General features: G+C 47.2%; 2 protein-coding genes and 1 long non-coding RNA gene across 5 annotated transcripts; 1 reads left to right on the top strand and 2 right to left on the bottom strand.

Annotated features, from left to right (window-relative positions):
• LOC127587945 (uncharacterized) lies at positions 1-21,413 on the top strand. Its single transcript, XR_007958923.1, has 4 exons — positions 1-283; positions 1,365-1,490; positions 6,869-6,932; positions 21,323-21,413. It is a non-coding gene; the product is annotated as an uncharacterized LOC127587945 (long non-coding RNA).
• On the bottom strand, positions 11,408-19,504 carry LOC127587944 (protein sprouty homolog 3-like). The gene is made up of 2 exons (XM_052046420.1): positions 18,938-19,504; positions 11,408-14,694 (listed from the first exon to the last, which is right to left on the bottom strand). The coding sequence occupies exon 2, from the start codon at positions 14,606-14,608 to the stop codon at positions 13,697-13,699; it is 912 nt and encodes a 303-aa protein (XP_051902380.1). The 5' UTR covers positions 14,609-14,694; positions 18,938-19,504; the 3' UTR covers positions 11,408-13,696.
• Positions 20,738-24,834, bottom strand: LOC127587943 (homeodomain-interacting protein kinase 2-like). Of its 3 annotated transcripts, none has more exons than XM_052046417.1 (9): positions 24,513-24,834; positions 24,223-24,414; positions 23,006-23,187; positions 22,811-22,934; positions 22,478-22,591; positions 22,082-22,168; positions 21,820-22,016; positions 21,528-21,734; positions 20,738-21,444 (listed from the first exon to the last, which is right to left on the bottom strand). In XM_052046417.1, the coding sequence occupies exons 1-9, from the start codon at positions 24,720-24,722 to the stop codon at positions 21,105-21,107; spliced, it is 1,653 nt and encodes a 550-aa protein (XP_051902377.1). In that variant the 5' UTR covers positions 24,723-24,834; the 3' UTR covers positions 20,738-21,104. The 3 variants fall into 3 exon arrangements, with proteins under 3 accessions (XP_051902377.1, XP_051902378.1, XP_051902379.1); XM_052046418.1 differs by having other exon boundaries at positions 23,030-23,187; XM_052046419.1 differs by lacking the exon at positions 22,478-22,591.
• Positions 24,835-25,603: the final 769 nt, after the last annotated feature.

The following is a 25,603-nucleotide window of genomic DNA, read 5'->3' as shown; positions in this document are numbered from 1 at the left end:
TGTTGCTGTCATTCTCACCAAAAATAAAAAAAAAAAAAAAGATGCCGCTTCTTGTTCCATCTTTGCAGACGCTTGGCAGGAACTTCTGAGCGACTCAAGAGACACAAAATGTCTGCCCGAAGACGCTTTGGCCAAGCCAAGTGGCAGCACTTCAAGTCAAGTCCTTCACAAGTGCTATCCTACTTAATCACAATGCCAGGACGCCGCAAGTTTTGACAGCCCATTGGCGGTAGCGCCGCCGTCAGGACCAGCCGGGTACTTCGACGACGTATTAAAAATGAAAGTAAGAATCTTCGAAGACCCTAATTTGTTTAGATTTCTTTGACGTCCTCCCTGATTGACGTGTTGTTTTTTTGGCCTACCTTTTTGATCAGCGATTATTCAGGATAAATAATTGACTGTGCTAAAAAGTTAATCGCGAGACCTGCCCGTTAAGGATTTGACGGCCCTCGCCGCTTTTCGGGAAAAGGGGGCGGGGGCTGGGAAAAAACATTGAGAGGTGTTCCCCCACTCCTCTAATTGGTACTTAAATGCCCGCGTGGAGGCAAACTGTTGCTATCATAAGAAATTGATGAATTAACCGAGCGAGAGTCTGTCGGACGGCAGAGAGAGTGCGAGAGGGGTTGTGAATCTTTTAAGAGGATAACTTACTTGGGCAAAACAGCTGTTTATGCATTATTTGTGCGGCGGGCCATTTACCGCCGTTTAGGATGAAAACCTCGGGTTTCCGCCGCGTGCAGGAGTTGCCCGCGGGGGACGCGCGCCGGGGAGGAATTTTCGGGAGGGACCGTCCGTCGTTGATGAGCGAGGATGAAAAATTTATCGGGCCGGTCGTTTTGGTTTTCGAGACTGGGAGATGTCGGCCTGTCAGTCTGGGAGCGTTCGTTTAAGTGACAAACAGGCCAGAAGGGGATTCGGGCGAGACGAGGGTGGGGCCGGGAGGGCGTCCGAAGTATTTGTGAGCGCTCCAACGGCTGATTTTGTTGTTTTTCATTGACCTTCAATGAAGGTCATTGAAGGTTGGATTTATTTGGATGATTATCAAACACATATTTGGTCAAATTGGCCTACGAACATAATTTTTCGGCAACAGTAATTTTTAGAATAACAAATGGTTGGCCTTGCCTGATGTCTCTGGTTTGATTATTCCGTAAATCCAAGCAATTTTTTTTTTTTTTGCCTCAGCTCTTGTATTGAGTCTCTGTTAGGTTCCACACAGTTATGAATGGAATTAACATTAGCATTAGCATAATCCGTCCCCTTCAGCTCACTTAATCAAACGTGATGTATGTGTGGAGGTGTGTGTTTGGACGTGTGTTTCTTCCCTGCTGTCACCTGTCCTCTCCCGTGCTGTCATCCCGTAGACTTGTTGCCGCGGCAACTGCCTCGGGCGCAAGACACATCGGCAAATGTCAAGCTAGCGGCTGATGCTGATGGTTCCCGACGGCCACTTTTTGTCACCGGTTTGTTCACCTAAAGCGACCATGGCGGTATGTCATACGGATACATTTGAGAAACACACACACACACACACACACACACACACACACACACACACACATTTGAAATATGCTGCTAGGTCGGTAGCAAGCCGGCTGTTTTTTGAGAGTTACTTTAAGCTAGGTAGGAAGCAACGGCACTTCCCCTCAAAGATGTAAAGATGGATGGAGAGAGAGAGGTGCAGATATGAGATATGATGATTATAGAAGATATATTCTGGTGCGTTTAAGGGGGAGAAGGTGGAGTGGTGTTGGAAGGGGCGGGGGAGGGGGGGGGTGCGCTGGAATGGTAATGTGCTTTAAATGTCAGAGGAAAGGTACGCTTCTCATCAACCTTTGGTCACCCGTCCGCTTTGAATATTCTTATTGGCGTCATGTATTAGTAATGAGAGTTGAAAAGTAAGTCAAATTTAACCTTCACCGTACCCGCGGAAACTATGAATATTAACGAGGGCCATTATGTGTACCTGATCTGAAAGATTCTTAACCCCCCAGCCTGCCAACCGTTTGCCAGGATAGCACGCTTCCTATTCCGTATTGGAGGAGATGGCTGTTGCGCAGCCCGTACTGTAGGGGGCGCTGATTGTTTATTTATGTGTTGATTCTCATTTTCAAGTTAGAGACTCCAATTGAATTTTCGGCGACATTTTTGTGAATGTTTTGATCCAGTCCAGAATGGACCCCGGTTCTCACGCTAAATGTAATCTGCGGTAGGCTCCGTTTATTCGCCACCCGATGAGGATGAGCCGTGTAGAAAATGAACGCTTGACGCTCCATGGCAGTATCCCGCTTCTCTCACCAGAAGTCGGTGGTGTTCGGATGGATGGGTGACCGTCCAAAGTGCATCCCACTTTTCCCGCCAGCCAATCTCGGGCAAACTGGATGACACTTCAGGGTGTTCCCCACTTCAAATGTGGCTGATGAAAGATGGGTTAATTTGGGAGGAAGGCAAGCGTGATGATCAGCGGTTGCCAACTCTCTCTCCCCAGAAGAAATGATCGCGTGGCACTTTTGCACCATCACGAGCTAGCACGAGCGTAAGATGATTTGCGAGACGCACCCCCAACCAACCCCCCCTATCCCAACCCAACCCCCCCCCCCCCCCCCCCCCCCCGCAACGGTGATCTCGAACCTCATTCTGCCTACGTCTGTCACCCCCGCTGTGTCTCTCTCATCTGTGACGTCACGGCTGTTTAGCATGCACAGACGCCGTTAGCACAGATCAGGCCAAAGTGGGACGAGATGGAGGAGGAGGGGGGGGGGGCTTATTTGAGGAGGGCTGCGCTTCCTCGCTGGATTAAGGCTTGATCAAGGCGCCATCAACCCTCTCTCTCTCTCTCTCTCTACCAACCTCCCCAAGAGAACGCCATTAAGGGGGTGGGCTGTTTTTTTTTTTTCGGGAGGCGTCTACTCACGATGGTGGACAACAAAGACGAGAGGAGATGTTTGCTTCCCGCTTACTGTCACTTCATATTTCGCAAGCGGGGAAAACAGACTCTGACGTGCCTCCTGACTGTTGCTGCATGTTTACTTGGTGGGTTTTATAACTCCATTTTTTTTGCACCCGGGGGGGTGGGGGGGGCAGTTCATGTAAAGATCCTTCAATTTTCAGATGTTCTGGCATTTGCGGACAGAATCCCGTTCAAGTGGACTTTGCGTCCCATTTCAGCGCTTTTCGTACCTTTTCCGTTACGTGTCCGTCAGTTGGAGTCGGATCGCGCTGAACCTTTTCCTCCGCGCTTTGTGCCACTCGCGACAACTGTCAATCATTCTCCCGGAGTCCTCCTCGGAGCCTCCTTCCGACTCCTTTCTCGGCCCCTCCGCTAGCCCGGCGCGATCGATCGATAGCGGGCTGAAGGTGGGAGGTTGGGCTCACATTGATGGCGGGGGCCGATCGATAGAGGCCTCCTTCAAAGCTTCTCTCTTTCTCTTCTCCCAGACAAGCTGGAAAAGCCAGAGCAGAACGTGAGCAGCAGGCGCAGATGAGTTGGAAGTTTTTTCTTTTCTCCACACCCCACTCCCTCCTCGCGCCCCCGAGCCCCCCCACGTCTCTCTCTCGGTCAGGGTCACGAAAGCGGGGGACATGAGGGTTGAACGAGGGATGTGACGAGGGTGTAACAGTAGCAAGGGGGGAGTCGCCGAAACTGGAAGGAAGGAGGCGGGGGACTCCAATTGTTGGTGAAACAGTGGATACGCGTTTCTGCCTCGCTGTCAGGGAGGTCCGGGTTTGAGTCTTGTCCCTCGCCACCTGTCATCATAATTTCGCATCAGCTCGATAGAAAATAGATGGCAGGATGATTGGTGCTCTGTTAACATTAAAGCAAGACAAAAGTTGAGAAGACAAACTGAAACGTCGCCGCGATTAACATTGAAATAGAATCTACAATGTATGAAAAAAAATGAGGACTACAAAAGAGTACTTTGAAATAATTTTAGGTTTTCCGCCTTGTTAATTTAACAATTCATTTGTCATTTACATTTGCATCTTAGGGTCGTTGTCCAGTTTTCTAACAAAGTACGCTCTGAGTATTTGGGAGGAAATGATGTCGGGAGGATTTGTAAGGCTAAACAATTTCCATGAACAAGCGTGAGCTCCCTCGCGGGATTTTCAAGCTCGGCATCAAACGCCATCGATGCCTCTTTGAATGAATCAAAGAAAAGACGGTGTGAAACCATCTCACATTATTGAATGTTACAGCTTTTCATTCGGCATTTGGAAGTGTGTGTGTGTGAGGGGGTGGGGCGGGGGGGTGTCTCCTGCTTTCTTGCCGCTAATTTGATGCGCGGGCTCGAGAATGCACGCCGGCCGCCCGGCTGGCCGGGGCTTTAATACAAATCATGTTTCAATCGTTACTTGAAGACCTGAAAGCTCTCGGGAGGGCCTCGGCGTAATGAGGCCTGCTGGGATTTCAGTCACTTTTTTTTTTTTTACATCTGCTAGAAAAATGCAGGAAAACAGAGAAAGGGAACGGCCGCAACAGACAAACAGCCCCCCCCCCCATCCCCCCATGATTTGTCTGGAGACAAATTTGACATTAAGAGCACTATTTTCTTATTTTCTTACCAGAATTCATGTTAAAGAGTTATTTATGAATGAATGAAAAGCAAACTCAAAACAATGAGAATACAAATTATGTACAAAAAAAATCTGTACCTGCACCCTACCCGTAATCTCCTCTTGGATGAAACAAATCTCCTAACTAGCAGTTTTAAGACAGATGCAAATACAAAAGCAGGTGGCAGGGAAATGGAAGTTTTTGCCGCTTTACTAGTAAATACCATTGTCCCCGTATTGTTGCACTATGCCCTCAGTCTCCTCTCAGATAAAACTTGTCTCCTGACCAACAGCCACGTGCCTCCAAGCAAATATGAAATAAAAACGGAAAAGCAGGTACCAATATAAGGGCCATTATCTCCACTTAACTGCACTTTGCCTTCATTCTCCTCTATCGAGAAAATTGTGCAAATTGAACAGATTGGAGTGGCCTGGAGTCGGTCTTTTGATTATTCTTCTTTAACTTAAGTTTTATTATCAAGTGTCGTCTTTGTCCTGCTCGCTCGCTAGCAAGCTCTTGGCCCAGATAAAAGATATTTCTCATTCAAGGTGTCAACCGTGTTTCAGCACAGTGTCAACATTTGATCTGTGGATGCTTTTACTTGGATAACAAAGCAATACAAAAAAAAGTCAAGCGCAAATCTGAATATCAAGCCGGCGCGTTTGCCTGGGCAGCCTTTGAAGGCTCCTGGCGGCATTGCGCAAGGGAGCCCGGGAATCCGACTGAGGAGGATTAAAGTTGAAATCTACCTTGGCGTGTCTCCCGCCGAGCCCAAACATCTCAAGCGGCATCGGGCTTCTCCCTTGGATGCCGTTTTGTTTGTTTGTCAAAAACAGAAGACCGTATCAATATACTCCACGCTCTCCACTTTCCTGCACTTTGCCCTCAGTGTCCTCTTGGATAATATTCATTTCTTTACCATTCATCAAATGCCAATGCTACCATTAACTCGTATGACTGATAGTTGTTGAAACGTTTGAGGCGTAAAAAATAAAAAAAATACTGCTAATGAGCTAATTAAAATAGTTAAAATAGCCTGTTGCTGTATTATGATACTCCAGTCTCCGCTTTGCTGCACTTAGCCCTCAGTCTCGACATATCTACAATGTAAAAAGATTTGAAATAAAAACAAACACTCCACATTCCCCACTTAGCTGCTCTTTGCCCAGAGTATTTTACTCTACATTCTCACATTAGCTTACCTGAGTGCTGCAGGATGATGCTCCACAGTCTCCACTTTGCTGCACTAACATGCAGCATAAAAATACAAAAGCCTTCAATCTGAAAGCTGCAGCATTTCACGTCATACTTTCCTGCTTAAAAAAAAAGGCCACCGGAGCTTCCTTGGCAGAGGTAACAGCCGCCAAGTGAGCAAGTCAGAGAAGGGATCACAGGCTTTGGAGACTCTCCACTGACACCGATGAGTGACAGCTAACCTCCCTCAGAGCTCTTTATTGATCATGCCGGTGTGTGCGTGTGTCACATGGGGGTTCAGAGGTTATTAAAACAATTTCCAGTGACCCTTGCGTGAACTCATCGGGTCTGAGTGCCGCCGTGTGAATTTTATATCAGTGCGCTTCCTCAAATAAGAGCCCTCCAACCCCTCCGCTCTCATCTCTGCCGCATCCGCTTCACGCCTCCCTCAAATAGACGCCTCCCTTTTACCATCGGGAATTGTGAGTATTATCCAAAAATTGCTAATTGGGCCTAATTTGGATATTTTCACTTTGGGGTGTAGTTCCTTTTGTTGGCAGCCTTATGTGGGACAATCCCATGATGAAATATTGACAAAAATATGTGGGGTGTCTAAAGTACTGTATATCTCTGTGGACGGTGATGGAAAAGTGGCGTAGTACAAATCCTTTGTTACTTATTTGTACTTGAGTATTTTGCTAGCGACTTTGACTTTGGCCACCTCTGTGTGTATTTAGTGAGCAAGTGCAGGTGTGTCAGCAGTCTGCCGGTCACAAACAGTGCGCAGATGCTGACGCTGTTTGGCCAACTGAAGTACTGCATGCCAAGGCCCGCTAGAATAATAAACACAAAACGAGCAAAACACGTCCATACGGTACGCTTAATACCGTGATTCTTTTACTTCTTCTAATTATTATTAATAGCGATAGAAGTGGTCGCAGTAGTAGTACTTTTACTGCTGTTTGGAAATACAATTTTAAATAAATATTCCAATAGTTTCGAGGAAAAAAAATGGAAAAACATTAAGAATATAATTACAAATCAAAGTGTGGTTTTAAACGACAAGGATATTCTTGCACATCTCAATTAATTTCAGTTCTTTTCTTTGCCTCCTGCCAGGACGTGCGACCTGTATTTCTCCTTTGGACCAGCAGAGGGAACTATAACACAAACAGGAACTCTGGTAAGTGCCGAACAGTCCACCTCTAACCATATATACAGTATATTAAAAAAAAAAAAAAAGACTGCCAATCTTTGTAACCAGCCCCGCGTGACAGGCTCCCGCGACGAATGCGGTTGATGAAATATTGAGTTTTGGGCTCACACGTGCGCCGTGGCTCCTTGTCCCGTTGTATCCTCGGAGATCCTGACCCCGACTTGTTGAGGTCCCCCCATCCACCCGCTGGCTCATTTCCACTCTGGCCCAGTGCGGGATAAAAAAAAAAAAAAGAATCAAAATAGTTGGCCACGTTTATTATTATTTGTATGCATTTTCAAAAAATACATCAAATCTCTTTTTTGATGAACATAATCTTCCAAAAAAGGGAAAAAAATGTGGATGTGACAACAAAAAAACAAAAACACATAATCGAACAAATATTACCAATAATAATAATCACATTTGTGTAATATAAGCTATGAATAATATTCTTGCAGATCATTTTGATTGACACATTAGGAGAACATTTTTAAAAAATGTTCATTGTTTATTGAAGAGACATTTTACATTTAATAGTGCTGGCTATTATTTCCACATTTCCACTTTTGCAGAATTTTATTTTATTTCTACCTGCAAAAATATGTAGAATAGTAATAATTCTGGTAAGTGTTTTGAATTGTTTCTTTTTATCTTTCATACCCAAACGTGTTTAGAATAATACATTAAATTTATAGCATATATATTTTGGGGGTGAGCATGGATGAGCTATCGCCCTGTTCTTCTGACTGACTAATAATAATAATAATAATGTGATTGGAATGAATTTTGCTCAGTTGAGGCATGGCAAAAAAAGGTTCCTCAGCCTGAAAGGTGAATAGCTTGGGTATTTTCTCGTGCCCGGCCAGTAATGTAGGTCAAGCTTGTGAGTTGGGAAGCCGGCGAGAGAGCGACTCAGTGATTTCCATTGTGCATCCTGTGTGAGAGGATGCAGTGAGAGGAAGCGATTGAATAATTCAGCATATTTCCTGAGCCATAATGGCTCGCTGCCGCGAGGTTAAGTGCTGCATCTTGGTGCATACGTCCGGCCGGCCGGCTGGCTTTCGGGGTTTGCCTGCAAATGACGCGAAAGTGGCTCAAATTATCAACGTGATCTCATGCTTGGTCGCCAATGATGAAGGACAACTAATCGAAGCCTTGTGATAAATGACAATCACCAAAAAATTGAGATTGTTCTAACTCACGTGGTAAACCCATATTGTGTCAACTGTTGCCCACTTGGTCGTCCTGGAAAGGGGATTCCCCTATCTGCGGCCCCTTCTCAAGGTCTCTCATTTTTCCCCAGACGGGGTTTTGGGAGTTTTCGTGAATACTTGTCAACTGTGGGCATGTGAAGCCCTTTGAGACGGTTTGTTATGAACGGTTATAGAAATGACTGTGACCTTTTTTGGTGGTGGTGCAGGATGCAAGGATGTGCTCCACCAGGGCTAGGGGGTGGTGCTACAGCTTTGTCAGAAATCTGTGTAGCCTCAGTTAAGCCCCTAAAGCATTTTATTTGATGCTGGAGCCTTCCCTGGTGGGGAGTGAAATTTTCTTTATTGTTGGCATCCGTAGATTGGTCCCGATTGTTGTTTGATACCATCCCCCACTGATTCATATTTGGTCCGAATTTGCCTAGAAAAATGGTGTACAAATTGTGTATATATATATATATGTATATGTATATGTATTTACAATTCTGTTGGTTTTTGCACCATCTTCGCATCTGGTTCAAGAAACGCAAAGCACAAGCGTCCCGACTGAGCTCTTAAAGAGGGTGGGAACGTCCTGCGAGCAGATGCTTTATCGCCGTCCTTGAACGTAGCAGCTGCATGCTTGAACACAAGCCAGCAACTCTGACGGGCATTCCACGCTTGACTTTTTCGTTTCATTCTGAAAGGATCGTCTTCTCCAAAAAAAAAAAAAAGGAAAAAAAAAGCAGTAATAGTCGGGAATTCCAGAGGGGAGTTGTTGTTGTTGTCATACCAGCAGCAGGAACAGGAAGCGAGTTGAAACTTCTCGCCTGACCGCGTGACCCCTGCAGATAACATTCCCATCCCACCCCCCAGGACACTCCCCACCCACCCCGACCCCTCCCGTCACCCACCCTCCATCCCTGCATCCTCCTCCCCTGTGAAACTTCTTTCTGCTGCTGACTTGTACATTTTTGTGTGTTATGGCAATTCATCACACTTCATTTTCTCGCTGTGGCTACAAGCAATGACCAAAAGTCGACATTTTCATCCATTTGCCACCTACCATACGTCTCGTCACGGTTCTAATTTGGTAGCTTTCATATCAAATCCGTCGGGTGAATTCGTCTTTGTCCAAAATGGCCCTGAAATTGCCACTTGCAAACAAAAGTAGCCGACTTCCTGTGTCTGTTTTGGCGCGGCTTCTTCTGATTTTTTTTGGTGAGGCTACTCATGATAAACATGGCTACCAAATTTCACATTTGCTAAGTGAAACTGAATTTTCCAAAAGTCCAGCAGTATGCGACTGACCTGGAAATGGCCACTTCCAACCAAAATAACTGACTTCCTGTGTCTGTTTTGGCGTGGCTTCTTCATTTTTTTGGGGGGGGGGGGGCGGGGAGGGGAGAGGCTACCCGTGCGTGGTAGACAAGCCTACTAAATGTCAAAACGCTAAATGAAACGGGCTTCAGGGGCTGAATACTCTCTAAATTGCATGAGTTGGCGACTGACCTGGACATGCCCAAAAACTCAGCTTCAAACTAGGCCCCGCCACCCCTCACGCCCGTGAGCCTGTACAGGATAACTTCATCTTGTTCAGTGGGGTAGGGGGGGGGAGTCCCATTTTCCTGCCTCCCGGGATGCTGATGTGTCGGCCAGTTTGAACTTTGACCCCTGGTTCATTTGGACTACTCTGTGGTGACAGGTCTAAACAACAAAAAAAATCGGAGTAAACATTCCGGGGTGGCTCTGTGATTGATTGACAGTTGTATGGCCATTTGACGGACAGCCGGTTTTGCCTCGGGGAGGGCGACTCCCAAGGGGGACAAGAGGATGGGTGAGGAGGGGGGGTTCATCCTTGTTTTGAGAGAGGGGTCAAAGTCTGGTTGTCTGTTCACTTTGGAGAGCAGCAGGAGTCCTTTTTGGTAGTGGTGGTGGTGGTGGTGGGGGGGGGGGCCTCCGCACACATTCTTCACTGATCACTCCGTAAACGAGACGACTTCAAGCGTTGACTCGCCGGAACACTGTTGCTAACCAAAGCAGCAGCGATCACCCACCTCTGCAGTTGGGCTAAAGTGTAGAGTCGAAATGAGCTCCCTGATTGGACGTTCAAGTTAGCGATGATTGGCATTGGGAAAACGTAAAAGTAGGACTTTTTCACAGAACATTTCAACTTTTTTGATGACTCCATCCTTGTGACTTCACTTTTTTTTTTTTTTTTAAACCCTGATGAAAAAAAACCCCAATAACACACAGATGCCCGTTGGTGTTCAGAAAGCTCCTTTTTATTGGGTCGTCGTCAGCAGCCACAACAAATAGCCAGAAAAAAAAAAACAACAAACGACAAGCACACGCGTAATCTCGCACTGTACTCCATGGCGGCGAGTAACCTGTAAATAAATAACCGAATACACCACGTCGGCAAAGAAACACGTTCTCTTCATATATCATTAGAATAAACCGAATAATAATATCTCATTTTGTGATAGACTTCTCGATATACTGTATTGTTCCATATACTCTCCTTAAATTTCTTTACAACAAACAAACAAGATGCCAATTGTGTACCGAAAGCACGAGTAGGGGTTATACTGTGTGGAGTGTCGAGAAGTGCGGGGAGGGGGGTCAACCTAAGGTGAATTGGCAATATGCAGCCCGAAAGCGTTCCATCCAGCCCACCATACAAAATAAAACAAAAATGGTTAATTCCACAACACAAAATTTAATAGCTCCTAATAAAAAGACTACTGTACTTCATTAATTTTCTATTCCCAAATGTAGCCCTTAGAAATGGCCCCTGATTGGAAGAAGGTTGCACCCCCCACACCCCTCCAGCTGTAGCTAATGAGCTAACATTAGCCTCAAACCAGAAATTAAAATAAAAAAGGTACCTTTACGCGCACATCCAAGAATAAATTCAAGTTTCGTTTTTGTTCAAATAAAAGAATCTTGACCATGAGCAGCCACATGACAGTTTAAAATGCTCTCTGTGGCGACTTTGCATATTTTTACCCCCCCAGATTGTCTATTCTCGCAAGAATTTAGTAGGATTTGTCGGAAAAAAAAGCAAAGTGAGTAGTTAAAAAAAATGATTTGGGCCACATTCTTTTACGCGAATGAAGTGAAAATATCACCCCAAAAAATGCTACGTTTGCGATGCATTTGTACTATCACAAGGACGAATTTAAACAATATTTATTTTCAGAAAATTACAATTATAATTAAAATCTGCCATGTCAATTTAGGACGTCAGTCACGGAATTTTCAGAAATTTTATGTAATTTTTCTCTTTCTTTTAACTTTTTCATCGCAATAATACACCTTTTATTCTTCACGACGTTTGTAATGTTACGACTGAATCATGCAAACATTTTCATTTTTACTGTAAATATGACAAACCTTTTTTCTTTTTTCCCCAAATTACATTTTAAAATTATTTCCCAACTGTAGCGAAATATTTTTAGGGGTGTGGGGCACCAAATGTGACATTTTCAACCATCTATACGTAAAGACATTTTCTCCACTATCCTACTAAATCCTTTTGGCGCTGTTCCCGGCCTCAAAAATTCCTGAATTGACAACCGTTGTCATGGTAATGCAACCCCCCCCCCAAAAAAAAATCAATTCCGACGTCACTTGCTCATATCTGCATATAAAAATAAAGGAAGATTTTAACGCGTCGGGTGTTGTGTTCATGCATCCCGCAAACACACACGCACGTTCACTTAAAAACATGCACACACACATGCACACACACGTCAGGAAACCCGAGCCTCACCCCAGCAACACCCCCCCCCCACACCCCCGCCCTCTTCTCCATGCGCCAAAACACCGCAACTCCTTCCTGCGTTCTCGTCTGGCCCATTAGGAGCAATCACGGAGATAATTGCCCGTCTGATCAACTCTCGACGGGAGGCTTTTAGTCGTCCGGCCGGCGAGTGAGGAGAGGCAAGCGTGGCTGGGCCGGAGGGATGGGAGGATCGAGTGGGGGGGGGGGGGGGGCAAAGGGGAGTCAGGCGATGCGAGGTTGTCCGGCGTTAGGGCGGCGGCCTGATCAGGGAGCTTGGCGACAGACGGAGAAACCCGACCGGACCGGCGCAAAGATCTAGCAGCAAGTCTAAAAATAAGACGACAACAAAGACAAGTCCTTCTTCGTCTTCACGCAGACACAGAGAGACACGCACGCACACCCTCGGCCCACCCTGTTGTTGGTTAACACGGCTGTTGAGAAAAAAAAACCCAAAAAACGTAGAGTACTGCGCAAAAGTCTCAGACCGCCAGCGATGATTGTAGTTTTGTGAAAGAACAACTTCCGAGCATTTCTATGACATTTTGGAGTGTGACGGCGCCATCGGTTTTGGGTTGGAGGATCTTATTAAAAGTGTGTACAATTCCAGGCTCCACCGTATGGTCCTCCAGGGACCAGCAACTTGACGGCGACTTTTGCGCGGGATCGTGCGTCCGCCTCATACAAATGAAACGATGAACTGAGATTTCATTCCGAATTTCAAGCGAGGCCACAGATCCAAAATTCAATGTCGTTGAGAGTTTCCTGCGAGCCAAGCCAAATACAATTCGACCTCAGTGGCCCACAACTTTTGCGTAGTACCGTCCTTTTTTTCAGGCGTCAAAGTGTTCCAGAGGTGCTGCAGATGTACTGTGCAAAAGTCAAAGGCTACCACCAGTGATCAGGGATCAGGACTGATTTGGTTCGAAGGCATTTTATGAGAACTTCTCGTAAGGTGCCACGTGGAAACCATTGGAAATTGGTTGAAGGACCTCATTAAAAATGCGAGTCTCGTGCCAGCATCCAGCGTCCAGCTCTGCGATTTAGCTTGGGGATGCGTCAGCGTCATTGAAACGAGCTTAATAGCATTGAGATTCCAATTAGGCAGGTCGTGGTCCCTTTTTTCAGGTGAGGTACTACGCAAAAGTCTCAAGCCACCGCCGGTGACTTCTCGGTTGGTTAAAAGCCATTTCTGATGATCTTTTCTCGAGGTGTGGCACGTAGACCCCATTGATTTTGGCGGAGGATCGAGTTTCAAGTCCCAGAATCCATCCTCTGATTTTCCAGGAACGAGAAAGGGTGCCTCTGATCTTACACACTATTTTCCTCGGCGGCCTGCCACTTTTGCGCAGTACCGTGTGTCCACCTAATACAACTGAGCTTAAGAATGGCATCGAGATTCCGCTCAAACCGCATTCCGGATGTGCTGCGATTGTCCGCACGTTTAAATCGTTGGTTCCTTGGCCCTCAGATCTTCACTGGAAGCATCTCCTTTCAGTAATCCGTCGTGCTCGAGCCGTGAGTTGCCGATCCGGTCCGTGGTCCAGGCGTCGATCGTAAAGCGCCGGGAGGTGGTCCGTTAATAAATAAATGCATGTCAGACATCTCCGTTAGGCAGAAGAAGGACGGCAAATTCAGTTCTTCTTCAGGTTGGGCTTTTAGTTTCCAAGGCAAACAGGCACAGTAAAGCTTTTGTCCCCCTCGAGCTGGAGAACGGATGGCCGGTGAGCACAAGTAATGGTTGGCGCCTTGTTGCCACCAATCCAGGCCTGTCATAGTGACTTCTCCACAGCCTTGCTCACGGAGGGATGACCCGGGTTGGGGTTTGAAGCGGAGATCTTGCGGCACACGGTGTTGGTGTTGCTGCACCGGCAGCCGGGTCGCGTGGCCCGGTCGTGGGCACAGTGGCACAAGGCGAGGCACAGCCGGGCAGGGGGGTAGCAGCAGAGGCAGGGCAGGCAGAGAGTCAGGAGGCCCATGGTGCCCCAGCGGGCCAGGGCGTGGGCTGGGCCGCAGGAGCACGGCCGGTCGGCGCAGTTGTCCTCGTCGTCCTGCGCCGAACAGTGGTAGAAGAGGCCCTTGACACAGCACAGGCAGGTGCCGTACTCCACCGCGTTCTCGGCGGAACACAGGCAACGCTGCCCGCAGGCCCAGCAGGAGGGAAGCCGGCGCGGGGCACAGCACTCGTGGCACTTGCAGCGGGCGCAGCGCTCGCAGATGAACTGGTGCCGGCCCGGCTCGTCCTCTGCCAGGATTTTGCTCAACGAGTATTCGGACTTGAGCGGCTCCCCTTTCGGTTGAGTGCGCACCACCGCGGCCGGGCCGGAGTGCGAGGGCGTCAAGCCCGCCAGCAGCCTCTGGTCCGAGCCGGCGCTGGTACGGGACATGGAGGAGCTCACGGTGCTGGAGCGGCTGATGCGGGACATGCGGGCTTGCTGCTGACTTTGACTGCGGGGCAGGGCGTTGTGACCCGGCAGCTGAGGGTGCTGCGAGTATATTCCGTGCGGGTGTCGCTCGTCGTGGGCATAGAAAAATCCAGACTGGGATGCCAGTTCCAGCGCTACTGGTCGGTCCACGTAGTCGTTGTAGGCCCGGATGGCACGGATCTGGTCGAGCGACAGCACCGGGGCCTGCTGGAGGTCCAGCCCGTCCAGCTCCATCCTAAAAGAATGAGCGGGGTCCATATCGGAGACCCACAGAAGGCGGTACCAGGGTGGGCGGCACCGGGGTGGGCGGCTCCAGGCCGACGCTCACGGCACATCGGATAAACCTGCGAGAGCGGGAGTCAGTCACACAACAAGAGTGTTAGTTGATTACCCGGTACTAATGCTACATAGCCGTAGTCAAAAATGCAGTCCGGTTTTTTTGCATCATCTGGCTAGCTCACACGCACAAGCTAATATGTGAGGAACCTCAACAACGCTGCAGTCAGGTGTCTTTTGAGATTCTGTTACCTATCGAGCAAACAAAATAACGAACCGGCAAACAGGCTAAAAAAAACAAAACAATATAGTCAGAGGTTTTTACAGTATTACATTATTACCGATACTTATTACCGATTTGTCTTACTGTTTATTGTGCATGTTAAATTGCTTCATGAAAGTGCTCTATAAATACTGTTGACTTGACTTGACTTATTCTGCTAACTAAGCAACCAACTACGGTGTGGTTCTACTTCTTCGTTTCATTACTTTGCTGCTGTGAATTGGGAATTTGTCCATTGCGAGACGAATAAAGGTTTTCTTATCTTTCTTATCTTATTTATGGAGTCAAATATCTTCGGTTCAGATGCTTCTACTAACTATCTAGTTAACAAGCTTTTACAAAGCTAACTAGCAGCCAGGCTAAATGAGCGTACTGCTGCATGTTATTATATCCTGCTATGCAAATGCCGAGCCAGCCAACAAATTTACGAACGAGCCAGCAAGCTCAGCGTTTTTAACATATTTCTGCTAATTGTATCGCTAGAAATTCAACCAACTAACAAACGAATGCTAACAAAATGAGGAAGACAGACTGCTGTGAATAAATGAATGCAATTTCATTGCACAAATATTAGAATATGATTTGTACAAGAAATTTAGGTCAGTCCTTCTTATAATCCTCAAGCCAGCATAAAGGGCCTTGTGTCCCCGTATAAATTAGCTGTAAAGATGTCAGATAGATGCTCGGGAAAAGGAAAATAAAGACGAGAAGTGCAGGAAATGCACAGGCAGCAAAGTAGAGTCAATTGAATAAAAGCTGCAGACGAATGGATAAGCAGATAAGGGAAAAGGCAGAAGTCTCGGATTAAAGACCTTTTGAGGGCACGCCAAAAAACACATCGAACATCGCTAAAAACATGGCTGGAGATTTGTCGTGGCTCTTTGAAGACTTTTGGCTAGAACTTGAGGCCTCCTTAAAGCCGAGCGCCATTTAAATCTCCGAGCTAAGTCGAAGGGTTGGGGTAGGGTAAAATTCAGGGGTAGGGTTTCAAATGTTTAGGGTTTCAGTTTGCAGTTACTGCTTGACGTTCAGACTACAACTTCATGTAAGGGGGTTCATGTCAAGTCTCGGGCTTTAGGTGATGCTGTGTTGTGTTCCAGTTTAGGCGTCAATTGCCTACCAGTAGGGCAACCGTATATTACTAGTTGGCCCAAAGTTGACACCTGCATGTTACTCGCACTACGAGCAATATTGTAAAATCCTACTTGTTAACATCTACTACCTAGTACAGTACTTCACGAGTAGTACTGATATCAACCTAACCCATGAACAAACAAACTTACTTTCCTATAACACTGCCATCGAGCTAACAAATTAGCTCAATAGCGAGCGACCTAATTAACTGTTCACTCAGACAGTCTAATTGTACTGTTTAGCCGACAAACCAATTTGTGAGCAAGCTAAATCACAAACTAGATTGGTGTGAAAAATCTTGCTCTGCTTCCGGGGGGGGGAACGCTTGCTCAAGGTCGAAATGTGTTTCTTCCTTTGACTTCCGCTGAGTGTGGCCGGTCGATGGGGCTTTTTAATGGACCAAGCAAGCTCTCTCGGCGATGACCTCATGCAAGCAACCAAGCTATTTTAAAAAGCCACCGCAAGGGAGGGGAGGCGCGCGGCGCACTTCCTCGCAGATACCGTATGATCTCCAAGAAGACAATATGACTTGAATTGTGATCCATTTGTCAGACGAGACACTTCCGCATCTTTAAAAGTGAATGCTCTCATGGCGCAATCAACCACCAAATATCGAAGACATTGAATGTCTGAACTTAAAACAAATTCGGTTCGGGTTTCGAGCTGAAGTGAGGCTGATTCAATTTAAGTTGAATGTTTCAAATCAGAGTTAAACTGATATGTTAGAGTTACAATTTGGGGCTGGGGTTCCAAATCAGGGTTAGGGTTGACGTTTTCATACAAAGGTAAACTTAGGGTTTGACGTTAGGATTGGGGTTGAGGCACTAAGACCTGGAGGCTTTCCTCCCTCGATGCCCTTCCAAGAGCAGCAGCAGCAGAAGGATTAGATGACAATAAACTTGATGAGATACCGGATGTGCTGAATCTGACCGTGACGGAAAGACTGAAATAGACACTGAAGACCAGGAAGGAGGAGGAGGAGGAGGGGGGTGGTCACAGGAAGGGAAGGGTCAGCCAATGACCGAGGGATCACGACACTGTTAAAGATTTTTTAAAATAAATATGATGAAAGGCCATCTGAGGGAAAGTTGGGGAGGAAGTTCCCATAGCACATGGGCGGGGAAACTTGTTCATCATGGTCCTCTGAGGGTCCATGATGAACTGGTAAAAAGCATGAAGTAACGACAATTTTCATGATCCGTTATGAGTGGACCCTCAAGTGGAGTCTCAAGATTCCATGTACTGAAAGACACGGGAGAGCAGTCATTTTTCTTTGGAGCCCCCAATTTATGGCTAATTGGGGCTATTTCCAGTTTGGGTTGTTCGTCTCTGTATGCCCAATGGCTGGCAACCGGTTCAGCGCGTCCCCCGCCGACTGCCCGAAGAAGGCTGGGATGGATAAAGCGGATCAGAAAATGGATGGATGGATGACATTATCTACGGCTGTCGTAGGACTTGGAGGAAAAGCCCACTGTGTGATTGATTAAGTCGTTGCTTATCGATACTTTTGTTCGGCAATGTGAGGCAAATCTAACTTAGTCAAGTTGCCTTTAAGTGCAAATCGTACATTTCCGCAACGCTGTGGTTGTACAGTGCATTAGTCGGGGCATTAGTGCTTCTACAGTGGCGTTTAAAAACAAAAACAAAAAAAAAACCCTCCCATTCATCTCCTTCCTCCCCTTCTCCGTGATCCATTCATCCTTTTCATCATCCGGCCATCCCCCCCTCCCTCCCTTATCCTCTCTTCCGCCCCATGGCTGGTTATTCCTCCCACCACGCATCTTCTCCGCTCCATCATCTGCCCTCGACCCAGCCCCTCCACCACCACCTCACCCCCCCCCCTCCACAAAACGTCACTCCATCTCATCATCTATCGGCCCACCCCGGCGGAGATGGCTATCGACATTCTGCATCCGACCTTGAGCACAATCAATGGCAACCCCTGCAAGCGTGTCCCAGTCACGTTTACGCAAACAGCCATTATGGGGAGGGCAGGGTTTTTGGTCCCCATGACGAGACAAAAACAGAAATACATACACAAAGTTGCGTTATCGGGATTGTGATTTTTAGTCTCCACTCTACAAACCGACACTTCCTTTCTTTCCTTATCGAGCCGTGTTTTTGGTCCTTATGCTTCAACAGGTTGCCTTGATATGACTGAAATATGCCCAGGTTTTTGCACTCCACCCGGCAAGCCTATGACGTGAATGTCTTACCAAACATTTTTCCGTATCCAGACTTTTGTCCCCATTAAATGACAAATACCAGAACTTACACACACATAACCTTCCATTATAAGGGAGCAGATTTTTTTTTTTTGGTCCCCATGATGGGAGTGTGTAAGCAGATTTTCTGTTTGCGTATTCATCACCTCACGGAGACCAAAGTGTGTACAACTGACTACAAGACATACATACGCACAACCTTTAATTATGGAGTTGGGAGTTTTGGCCCCCCAGGACACAAGAGGCGATTTTCGGTCATGTGACTTCCAAAGCACTCTTTAACAAGTTATGAATTCCAGAACGGACAGAGTATATACTGATGAAACTATTTTTGGTGTTTTATTTGACGTGCTAGAACGTGTTTTTGAAACTTTGTGAACAGCACAAAATGTGCAACATACCTTTGTATTTTTTTTTATCCGATACAAACTCAAAAGTGCGACTGTATTTCCAGCTTTAAAGCATGAATTTGTCTCAATGTCCTTGCGCCATATAAAACCTGCACATCCACACTTCCATGATGTGATTTGTAGTCCTCGACGCCTGCATGGATCTCCACATGGAGACTGTAAACTTTTGTCCCTTCCAAGTAAATTTTTTAAAATTCTTTTTTTGGGGGCCCCACTACAAATGCATGAACTTCTGTTGTTTTTGAAGCGATGCACTTACCTCTGATTCGATTGAGATCCATGTTGCACGTGTGCGGCTCGTCCTTATTGTCCTTTTATATGCAAATGATCCCTCACATCAACTAATGTAGGTTTACAAAATGCATCTTTGCTAACTCGAGTAACTCACTTCACAGGGCACCATGCACTAAGTTTTTGTCATAGTGAATGTGAAAAAAGGGAAAGAAGGGCTTCATGGATGCTCTCGATTAGCAGGATGTGTGCCCTCTTCTTCCTCCTCCTCCTCTTCCTCCTCCTCTTCCCGGAGCTGGGATCCCTGCGCGTCCTCCTGAGGTCACCTCCTCCCCCACCGCCACCACCACCACCACCACCGCCGCCGCCGCCGCCTTCCTCCTCTTCTTCTTATTCTGAAAATCAGCCGGCACGCGAGCCGTCCGAGGATGCTGGCGAGTCAGCAAAAGTCGCAAATGTGTCGCAGGTTTCACGCTTGGCAGAGGTTTCCAAAAGTAACAACGTGCATCCAAGTCAACAGGATGGGAGGCACAAATTGTTTCCCGCCCTGTTGTAGCGCCCGCGTCTCTTCTCCAGAGATGAATGGCTGTGTGCGCTGTATTGCTCTCTTGCACTCTCTCGCTCTCTCTCTCTTTCGTGCAAACTCACTCACACTCCTCCCTCTCAACCCCCACCCTCTCCCATCACTGAATTCAAGCCACTTCATGCACATGCACTCAAGTGGTCATCACGCACATCAAACTACTTTGCCACAATGACTAGTCGAGTCCGAATCAGAATGTACAGTGTGTACCGAGCCTTTGCCGGGTGTTGCTGCTGCTCAGTGTATGAAGCAGGGGGCGCTTGTTTGAAGGTTGATAATTCATCCTTTCATTCATCTTCTGTACCGCTTGATCCTCACTAGGGTCGCGGGGGGTGCTGGAGCCCATTCCAGCCGTCTCCGGGCAGTAGGTAGGGGACACCCTGAATTGGTTGCCAGCCAATCGCAGGGCACACATAGACGAACAACCATCCACGCTCACACTCACACCTAGGGACAATTTAGAGTGTTCAATCAGCCTGCCATGCATATTTTTGGAATGTGGGAGGAAACCGGAGCACCCGGAGAAAACCCACGCAGGCCCGGGGAAAACATGCAAACTCCACACAGGGAGCCCGGAGCTGGAATCGAACCCGGTACCTCTGCACTGTGAAGCCGACGTGCTAACCACTGGGCTACCGGGCCGCCCAAGGTTGATAATGATAATTCATTTCCTTCCATTAGCCCGTCTATTGGGTTTGACGCGACATGTTAGCACAACGCTAACTCGCATTAGAAGTGCCCGAGGATTTGCAAATAATTGTTTGTTTTTATTTCTTTTATACAATGTCGCAACTTCATTGGCTATTTCCCAGCTAAATTCTCGACAAAATTGTCATCAAATTGTCTTTTTGTCCAGTCCTGAAGTGAATTCCATCACGTGTGAGCATCACTTCCACTGTCGCCCCCCCCCCCCCCCCCGCCCCTTTCGCTTTGCCAGCTGCTTCTCCGGTCACACCCACACGCTCTCTAATTGCCGCTGATATGTGGGTGCGCAGATGCGTCGAGACACTGATCCATTAAGTGGCCAGGCCCGGCTTGATTGGCTCCGGATGAGGCACACCCTCCCTCCCCCTTGAAATAGCCCGCTTGGCCGTTAGCCAAGCGGCCATTTCCTGTGTCTGAGAGGAGCTCCAGCCACCGGGGCTCGAATGCATTTCCTGACGAAGAATACAAGTTTTATTAATGAGGGCCTCACTCTTGCTTCGCTCGTCAGGAAAGATGACGACTGTGAGAATGCAAACGCGGTCACAGTAGGAGGAAGATTGGCCATTTGTTGGCCTTTATTTTGAAATTCTTTTCCTGTTATCAGACTTTACGCAAAGAGGAATGCAAAACAACGCACAGACTCCCATCACAATCACCTGCAATCCATGATAGGGGTTTATTTTGGGGGGGAAAGGAGGGCGGCTTGGTTGGGGGGGGGGGGCGGGGGTTAGTGTTAGTGAATGCAAGGGTTAGCTAGGTAAGGGTAAAGGATGGTTGGAATGTTCTTGATCCTGTTCCTGAATCCTCCAGGTGTCCTTCCTGAGCCACACTCTGGATTTCATCTCGGATTAGATTTCAGGGAGGTCATGGTCAGAGTTCGGGAAAGCCGTGCTTGAGATGCTATTCCCTATTCCAGTTGCCGAAGCATCTTCACGTCCATCGGACCATACATTTGATTCCATTTCAGAGGCGAAGGGGTCAGGGGTCGATATTGGGGTATGCTAGCGAGGAGGTTGGAGTCGGGGGCTGGGGAAGTCGGACGTGGTTGCGATAGCCTTGCGTTCTTTTTCCAGTGCTTGAACCTACTGGTGTCCTTTCTTAGCCACACCCTTGATTTTGTTTCAGATGCCGCGTGAACGTCCAGATGCTGCCTTGCATTCTTGGAGACCTTGGACCAAGTTTGGATTGGTTGCACCGAGTCCGCCGGACGTCTCACGTGTAGTTGGTCAGCGATGCAAGTGTTTTTTCTGGAAAACGATGATTCTAAAGTGAGGGCCAAGGGTTCCGTGTTGATGATGATGATAATGACGAGCTTGGTCGTTGAGCCTACCTGCGCTGACAGCCGGCATCGTTCTTTCGCTTTTTGGGATGGGTAATTCCTTGTCCCGCCTCACCACCATCCTTGCTTTTCTTATTCTGCCCCGACTGCTTCTTGTTGCAGACGCAGCTGCCCAGATTCTGCGGAAACACTTCCTTCTTTTTACCACGAGGTTCCTTACAGTCGCAGGCAGCCATTATTCCACAGCAAAACCGAACACTGCGCGACAAAGAAACCCGCAATTAGCCAGGAATCCAATAAGGTGATTATTTTTTTTTTTGGCGAGAGGCTGGGGGGGACTTACTGGGGGCTGATGGCAAAGTGAGGCCACAGGTGGCTCATGCTGATGAACTGATGCTCCAACACCTGGCGGGGCGTCATCCGAAGAGACGCGTCCAGACGCAACATCCCCTTCAACATGTCCACAAACATCAGCTTATCGGCCGAGTACACAACCTGGTCCGAGGGGTGTCTGGTGTAACACCACTGGAACTGCTGGAGCTGGAGAACAGAACTCATGATGAGAACCTGGTGAAGATTCTCCCGAGACATTTTTTCGAGCCTACTTGGAGGAGGTGGTCAAGAGAGCTCAACTGGAACTTCTCGGCCATCCTGACTGCTATTCCGGTCTCTTGCTGGTACGTTTCCGACGTCTGACGAGAGGCGACATCGAGGTTAGACCTTTGAGGTTAGAACCTGACTTTGACTTGGTATTCATGAGACCGGACTGGTCTTAGACCTGAAATGCATGACTTAACGGTTTACATTAGAAAATCTGCACATTGGCAACTCAAACAGGAGAGACACTCGACGTGACCGCACTCCCGACTTTGGGGAGAACGGGAGGGATAAGGATGGTGATGGTGATGGCTCAGTAGTCAAAAGAAAGCAGCACCCCTTAACTAAACTCAAGGTCAATTTCTCCCCACCCACCATTATTAGCACATGGGAGGGTTCCGTACCTTCAGGCTCCACAGACTGGTTTCACTTTCCTGATGGAAAAAGTGTTCCGTCTTCTTTCCAGAGACCAAAAGGCTGTCTGGAAAGGCTCCTTGAGTCCCTGTGATGTACGTTATCTAAGCATACAACACATCACAGTCGCCATAGAAACCTCTGACCTTAAAGGCAAACATGTTGTTACTTGATAACGACAACGAATCCCAGTGCGTAGTTGCCCTCAGAATGGAACTACACCATCACCCTGACAATTTACTCTACCCCCATCCAAAGCACTTCAAAATTTGTTTGAAGCAGACCGCAGTGATCAACATTTGAGCCCCAAGATCAATAATTACCATTTCGTAGTCATTCTTGCCCGGGAAAATCAGTGTACCCGTGTACAGAAAAGCAGTCACGCAGCCCATGGACCAAATGTCGATAGCCTCGTCGTACGGCGCCCCAACCAAGACCTCCGGAGACCTGAGCAGAGGATCAACAAGGTCAAGTTGGCTCCCGTGGAGAAAAATCTCGGAAACGATCAGTCAAACCACCGGTAAGGGCGGCTTTGAATGTACGAGCCCGGTCTGGCGTCTGCGATGTCATGCGTCAGGCCGAAGTCGATGACTTTCACGCGGTAGGGCTGCTGCTGATGGTTGATGAACATGATGTTCTCCAACTTGAGGTCGGCGTGAATCATCCGTGCACCCTTTAGGTGATCCAGAGCCTTTGCGAGCTGACAGAAAGTATCTGTTAATGGGACATACTGTAGAAAATTGCCTTTGGCTTTTTCTTTTGCGCGTCTTTTTTTATTTTTTTTTTTTCAGTTGGTATACAAACGGCTACTTTCCAGAGTTTTCCATCACTCGCTAGCATTAGACAGGGCCACACCCGGAAAACAAGATATTTCAGAATGACAAGAAAGAGTCGGCTCTGCTTCCAGGAAGAAAGCCGCTCGCCTAGTCGACTCGTGCTAGCTCCACCCCCAAGTCGCTAACAGGGTAGAGGCGCTCGCTTGCCTCATAACGAGCTAATTTCAGCAAGAAAAAAAAGTAGTGCGCTTTATTTGATTCTTGGGTTACTTTGACCAAAACTTGTCAGAGATAAGTGGGTTTTCTCCGGGTAAGACACCTGGGAACAGTTTTGAATTGTGGACAAAAAATAAATAAAAATGCATACTCTACAAATAGTTGGAACAAAAATAAACTGATTGTGGTTCAAAAAGGGACCGACCAATACTAGTTAAGCCCCTAAGTAATGATTCGGTCCCATTTTCGCCCAAATTGTTTAAAAATATATATTACTAGCTGGTTCGCCGCCCTCCGGGCGGCTCATCAGCTAGTTCCTGCGGAAGGCTGGTAAGGTGGTGGTTTGCCGCCAGCTAGTTCCTGCGGAAGGCTGGTAAGGTGGGCCTTCGGCCCACAAAAGTGTTGTTGCTTGGTTCAACTTTTTGTTCATCTTCATTGCTTATCGCGAAAATAAAGAGATGTTTAGCTCTACTAAATAACTAACAATTTTATTGCAATGCTTGTGGGTAGACAACATTTTTTCGCTAAGATGCCCGTGCGATCGTAGTGAGCCACTGCCTGAGCGGCGCGCAGCAGCGCGGTGAAGTAGGTACGTTTTGAAAAGGGACGGACGGAAGGACAGACCGCGTGCGGGACAACGCGCAATATATATATAGATTTTTGTAACCCAACCATATTTGGAGTATATATATGACGTGTTTAAATCCATGGGATTATGACATCACGGGCAGGACTCGAAATACCTGGTGGACGATGGGTCGGATCTCCTTGACTTGGAGAGGCTTGAAATGTCGCTCCTTCATGAAATCGAAAAGACTCTTGTCCAGGTATTCAAATTCCAGGCAAATGTAGCCCATGTAGCTGAAAGTGCTCATCCACTGGACCAGGTGACTCGTGTAGTTTTCCAGCATTTGGATTTTCTGGAGTGCCTCAATCTGCAAGATATTGCAAGTCCCCGTTCCCAAAGTTCACTCACCACCGACGTACAGTATTTTCAGGATGGTGTTTTAATTTTGGAATGTGTTGTTCTAACCTCAAACCTGGCCTGCACAGCAAAGTTTCCCTGGTCCCTGATCATCTTCACCGCCACCGTCTTGTTCGTATCCGCTTTGCGACATTTGGCCACTTTGCCAAAGGTACCCTCGCCCTTAACGGAGAGCACCTTGTAGCCGGCGAATGGCGAATGAAGCCTGGCTCCCGGGCGCAGGCGGTATGCGGCTTCACTTGGGGGGGGGATGTCCATCTTTGTCCATAGCACTTTGCCTCTTCATCTGGAAAGCATTTTTGGTGTGATCGAGTGTACAAAGATCCCAAGAAACAAAAAGATGATTGCGGTTATGCAAACACAAATGATCAAAGGTCATTTTGTATTAAAGTGTGACATCACTAATGTCCGCGGTATGCCTTTTGACATCACAGTGCCATGCCTTTATTTACTCTGAATGTACCCAAATCACAGCATCCCTTTGAGGGATTCTAATGAATCAAATCAAGTTGGCTGGGTCATCAAAATGGTGGCAAAACACAAACACAGAGAGAGAGAGGATTTACAGTAGAGTCAATCAGAAAGTCAATATTAGATTTGTTTATATCAATGCCATCTTGATAAGGGTGCCCAGTTGTTATCAAACACTTTTTGGGGTGTCAAATTATTTGCATTTGTGTATTGGAAATGAAGTGGAGTTACCAGGCTACTACCCGATTTCTGCAGGATAACGAAGACAACGTTGACTGAGGGGGAAAAATGACGCGGCGTTGAGCAGTCCAGTCGGAACAAGATGCACCAACAAATGGAAAAAAAAAAAACGGTAAGAGAACAAAGGTTTCCTCTCTTGATTCTTTTCGGAACAAAGACAAATGTTAGTCAAGACTTTAGGGCAAAGTAGAGACTGGGGGACATCAACATAGTAAGATAATGTTTGCATTGTGCATTTATTTGGGGCATTTTGCTCAAATTTTACATAACTTAATCAACGCGTTAATATTTGAGTACGTTTGAGTCCTTAGTGCTGGGGTGTCCAAAGCCGGTCCTCAAGGGCCGCTATCCTGCCTGTTTTGCAGCTCTCTGAGGAGCAAAACAAAAGGTGGCGGGACTCAAATCATCAGGAGCGTTCGAATGCTGTT

This window comes from Hippocampus zosterae, chromosome 16 (assembly GCF_025434085.1).
Source record: "Hippocampus zosterae strain Florida chromosome 16, ASM2543408v3, whole genome shotgun sequence".
Classification (NCBI taxonomy): Eukaryota; Metazoa; Chordata; class Actinopteri; order Syngnathiformes; family Syngnathidae; genus Hippocampus; species Hippocampus zosterae.
This window is presented reverse-complemented; position numbering and strand designations above follow the sequence as displayed.

Coding starts and splice junctions, on each gene's coding strand:
- LOC127587944 (XM_052046420.1), bottom strand. CDS start 14,608: ATGGACCCCGCTCATTCTTTTAGGATGGAGCTGGACGGGCTGGACCTC.
- LOC127587943 (XM_052046417.1), bottom strand. CDS start 24,722: ATGGACATCCCCCCCCCAAGTGAAGCCGCATACCGCCTGCGCCCGGGA. Junction 22,017..22,081: donor CTCTTGACCACCTCCTCCAA/GTAGGCTCGAAA, acceptor TCTGTTCTCCAG/CTCCAGCAGTTCCAGTGGTG. Junction 21,445..21,527: donor GATGCCGGCTGTCAGCGCAG/GTAGGCTCAACG, acceptor ATCGTTTTCCAG/AAAAAACACTTGCATCGCTG.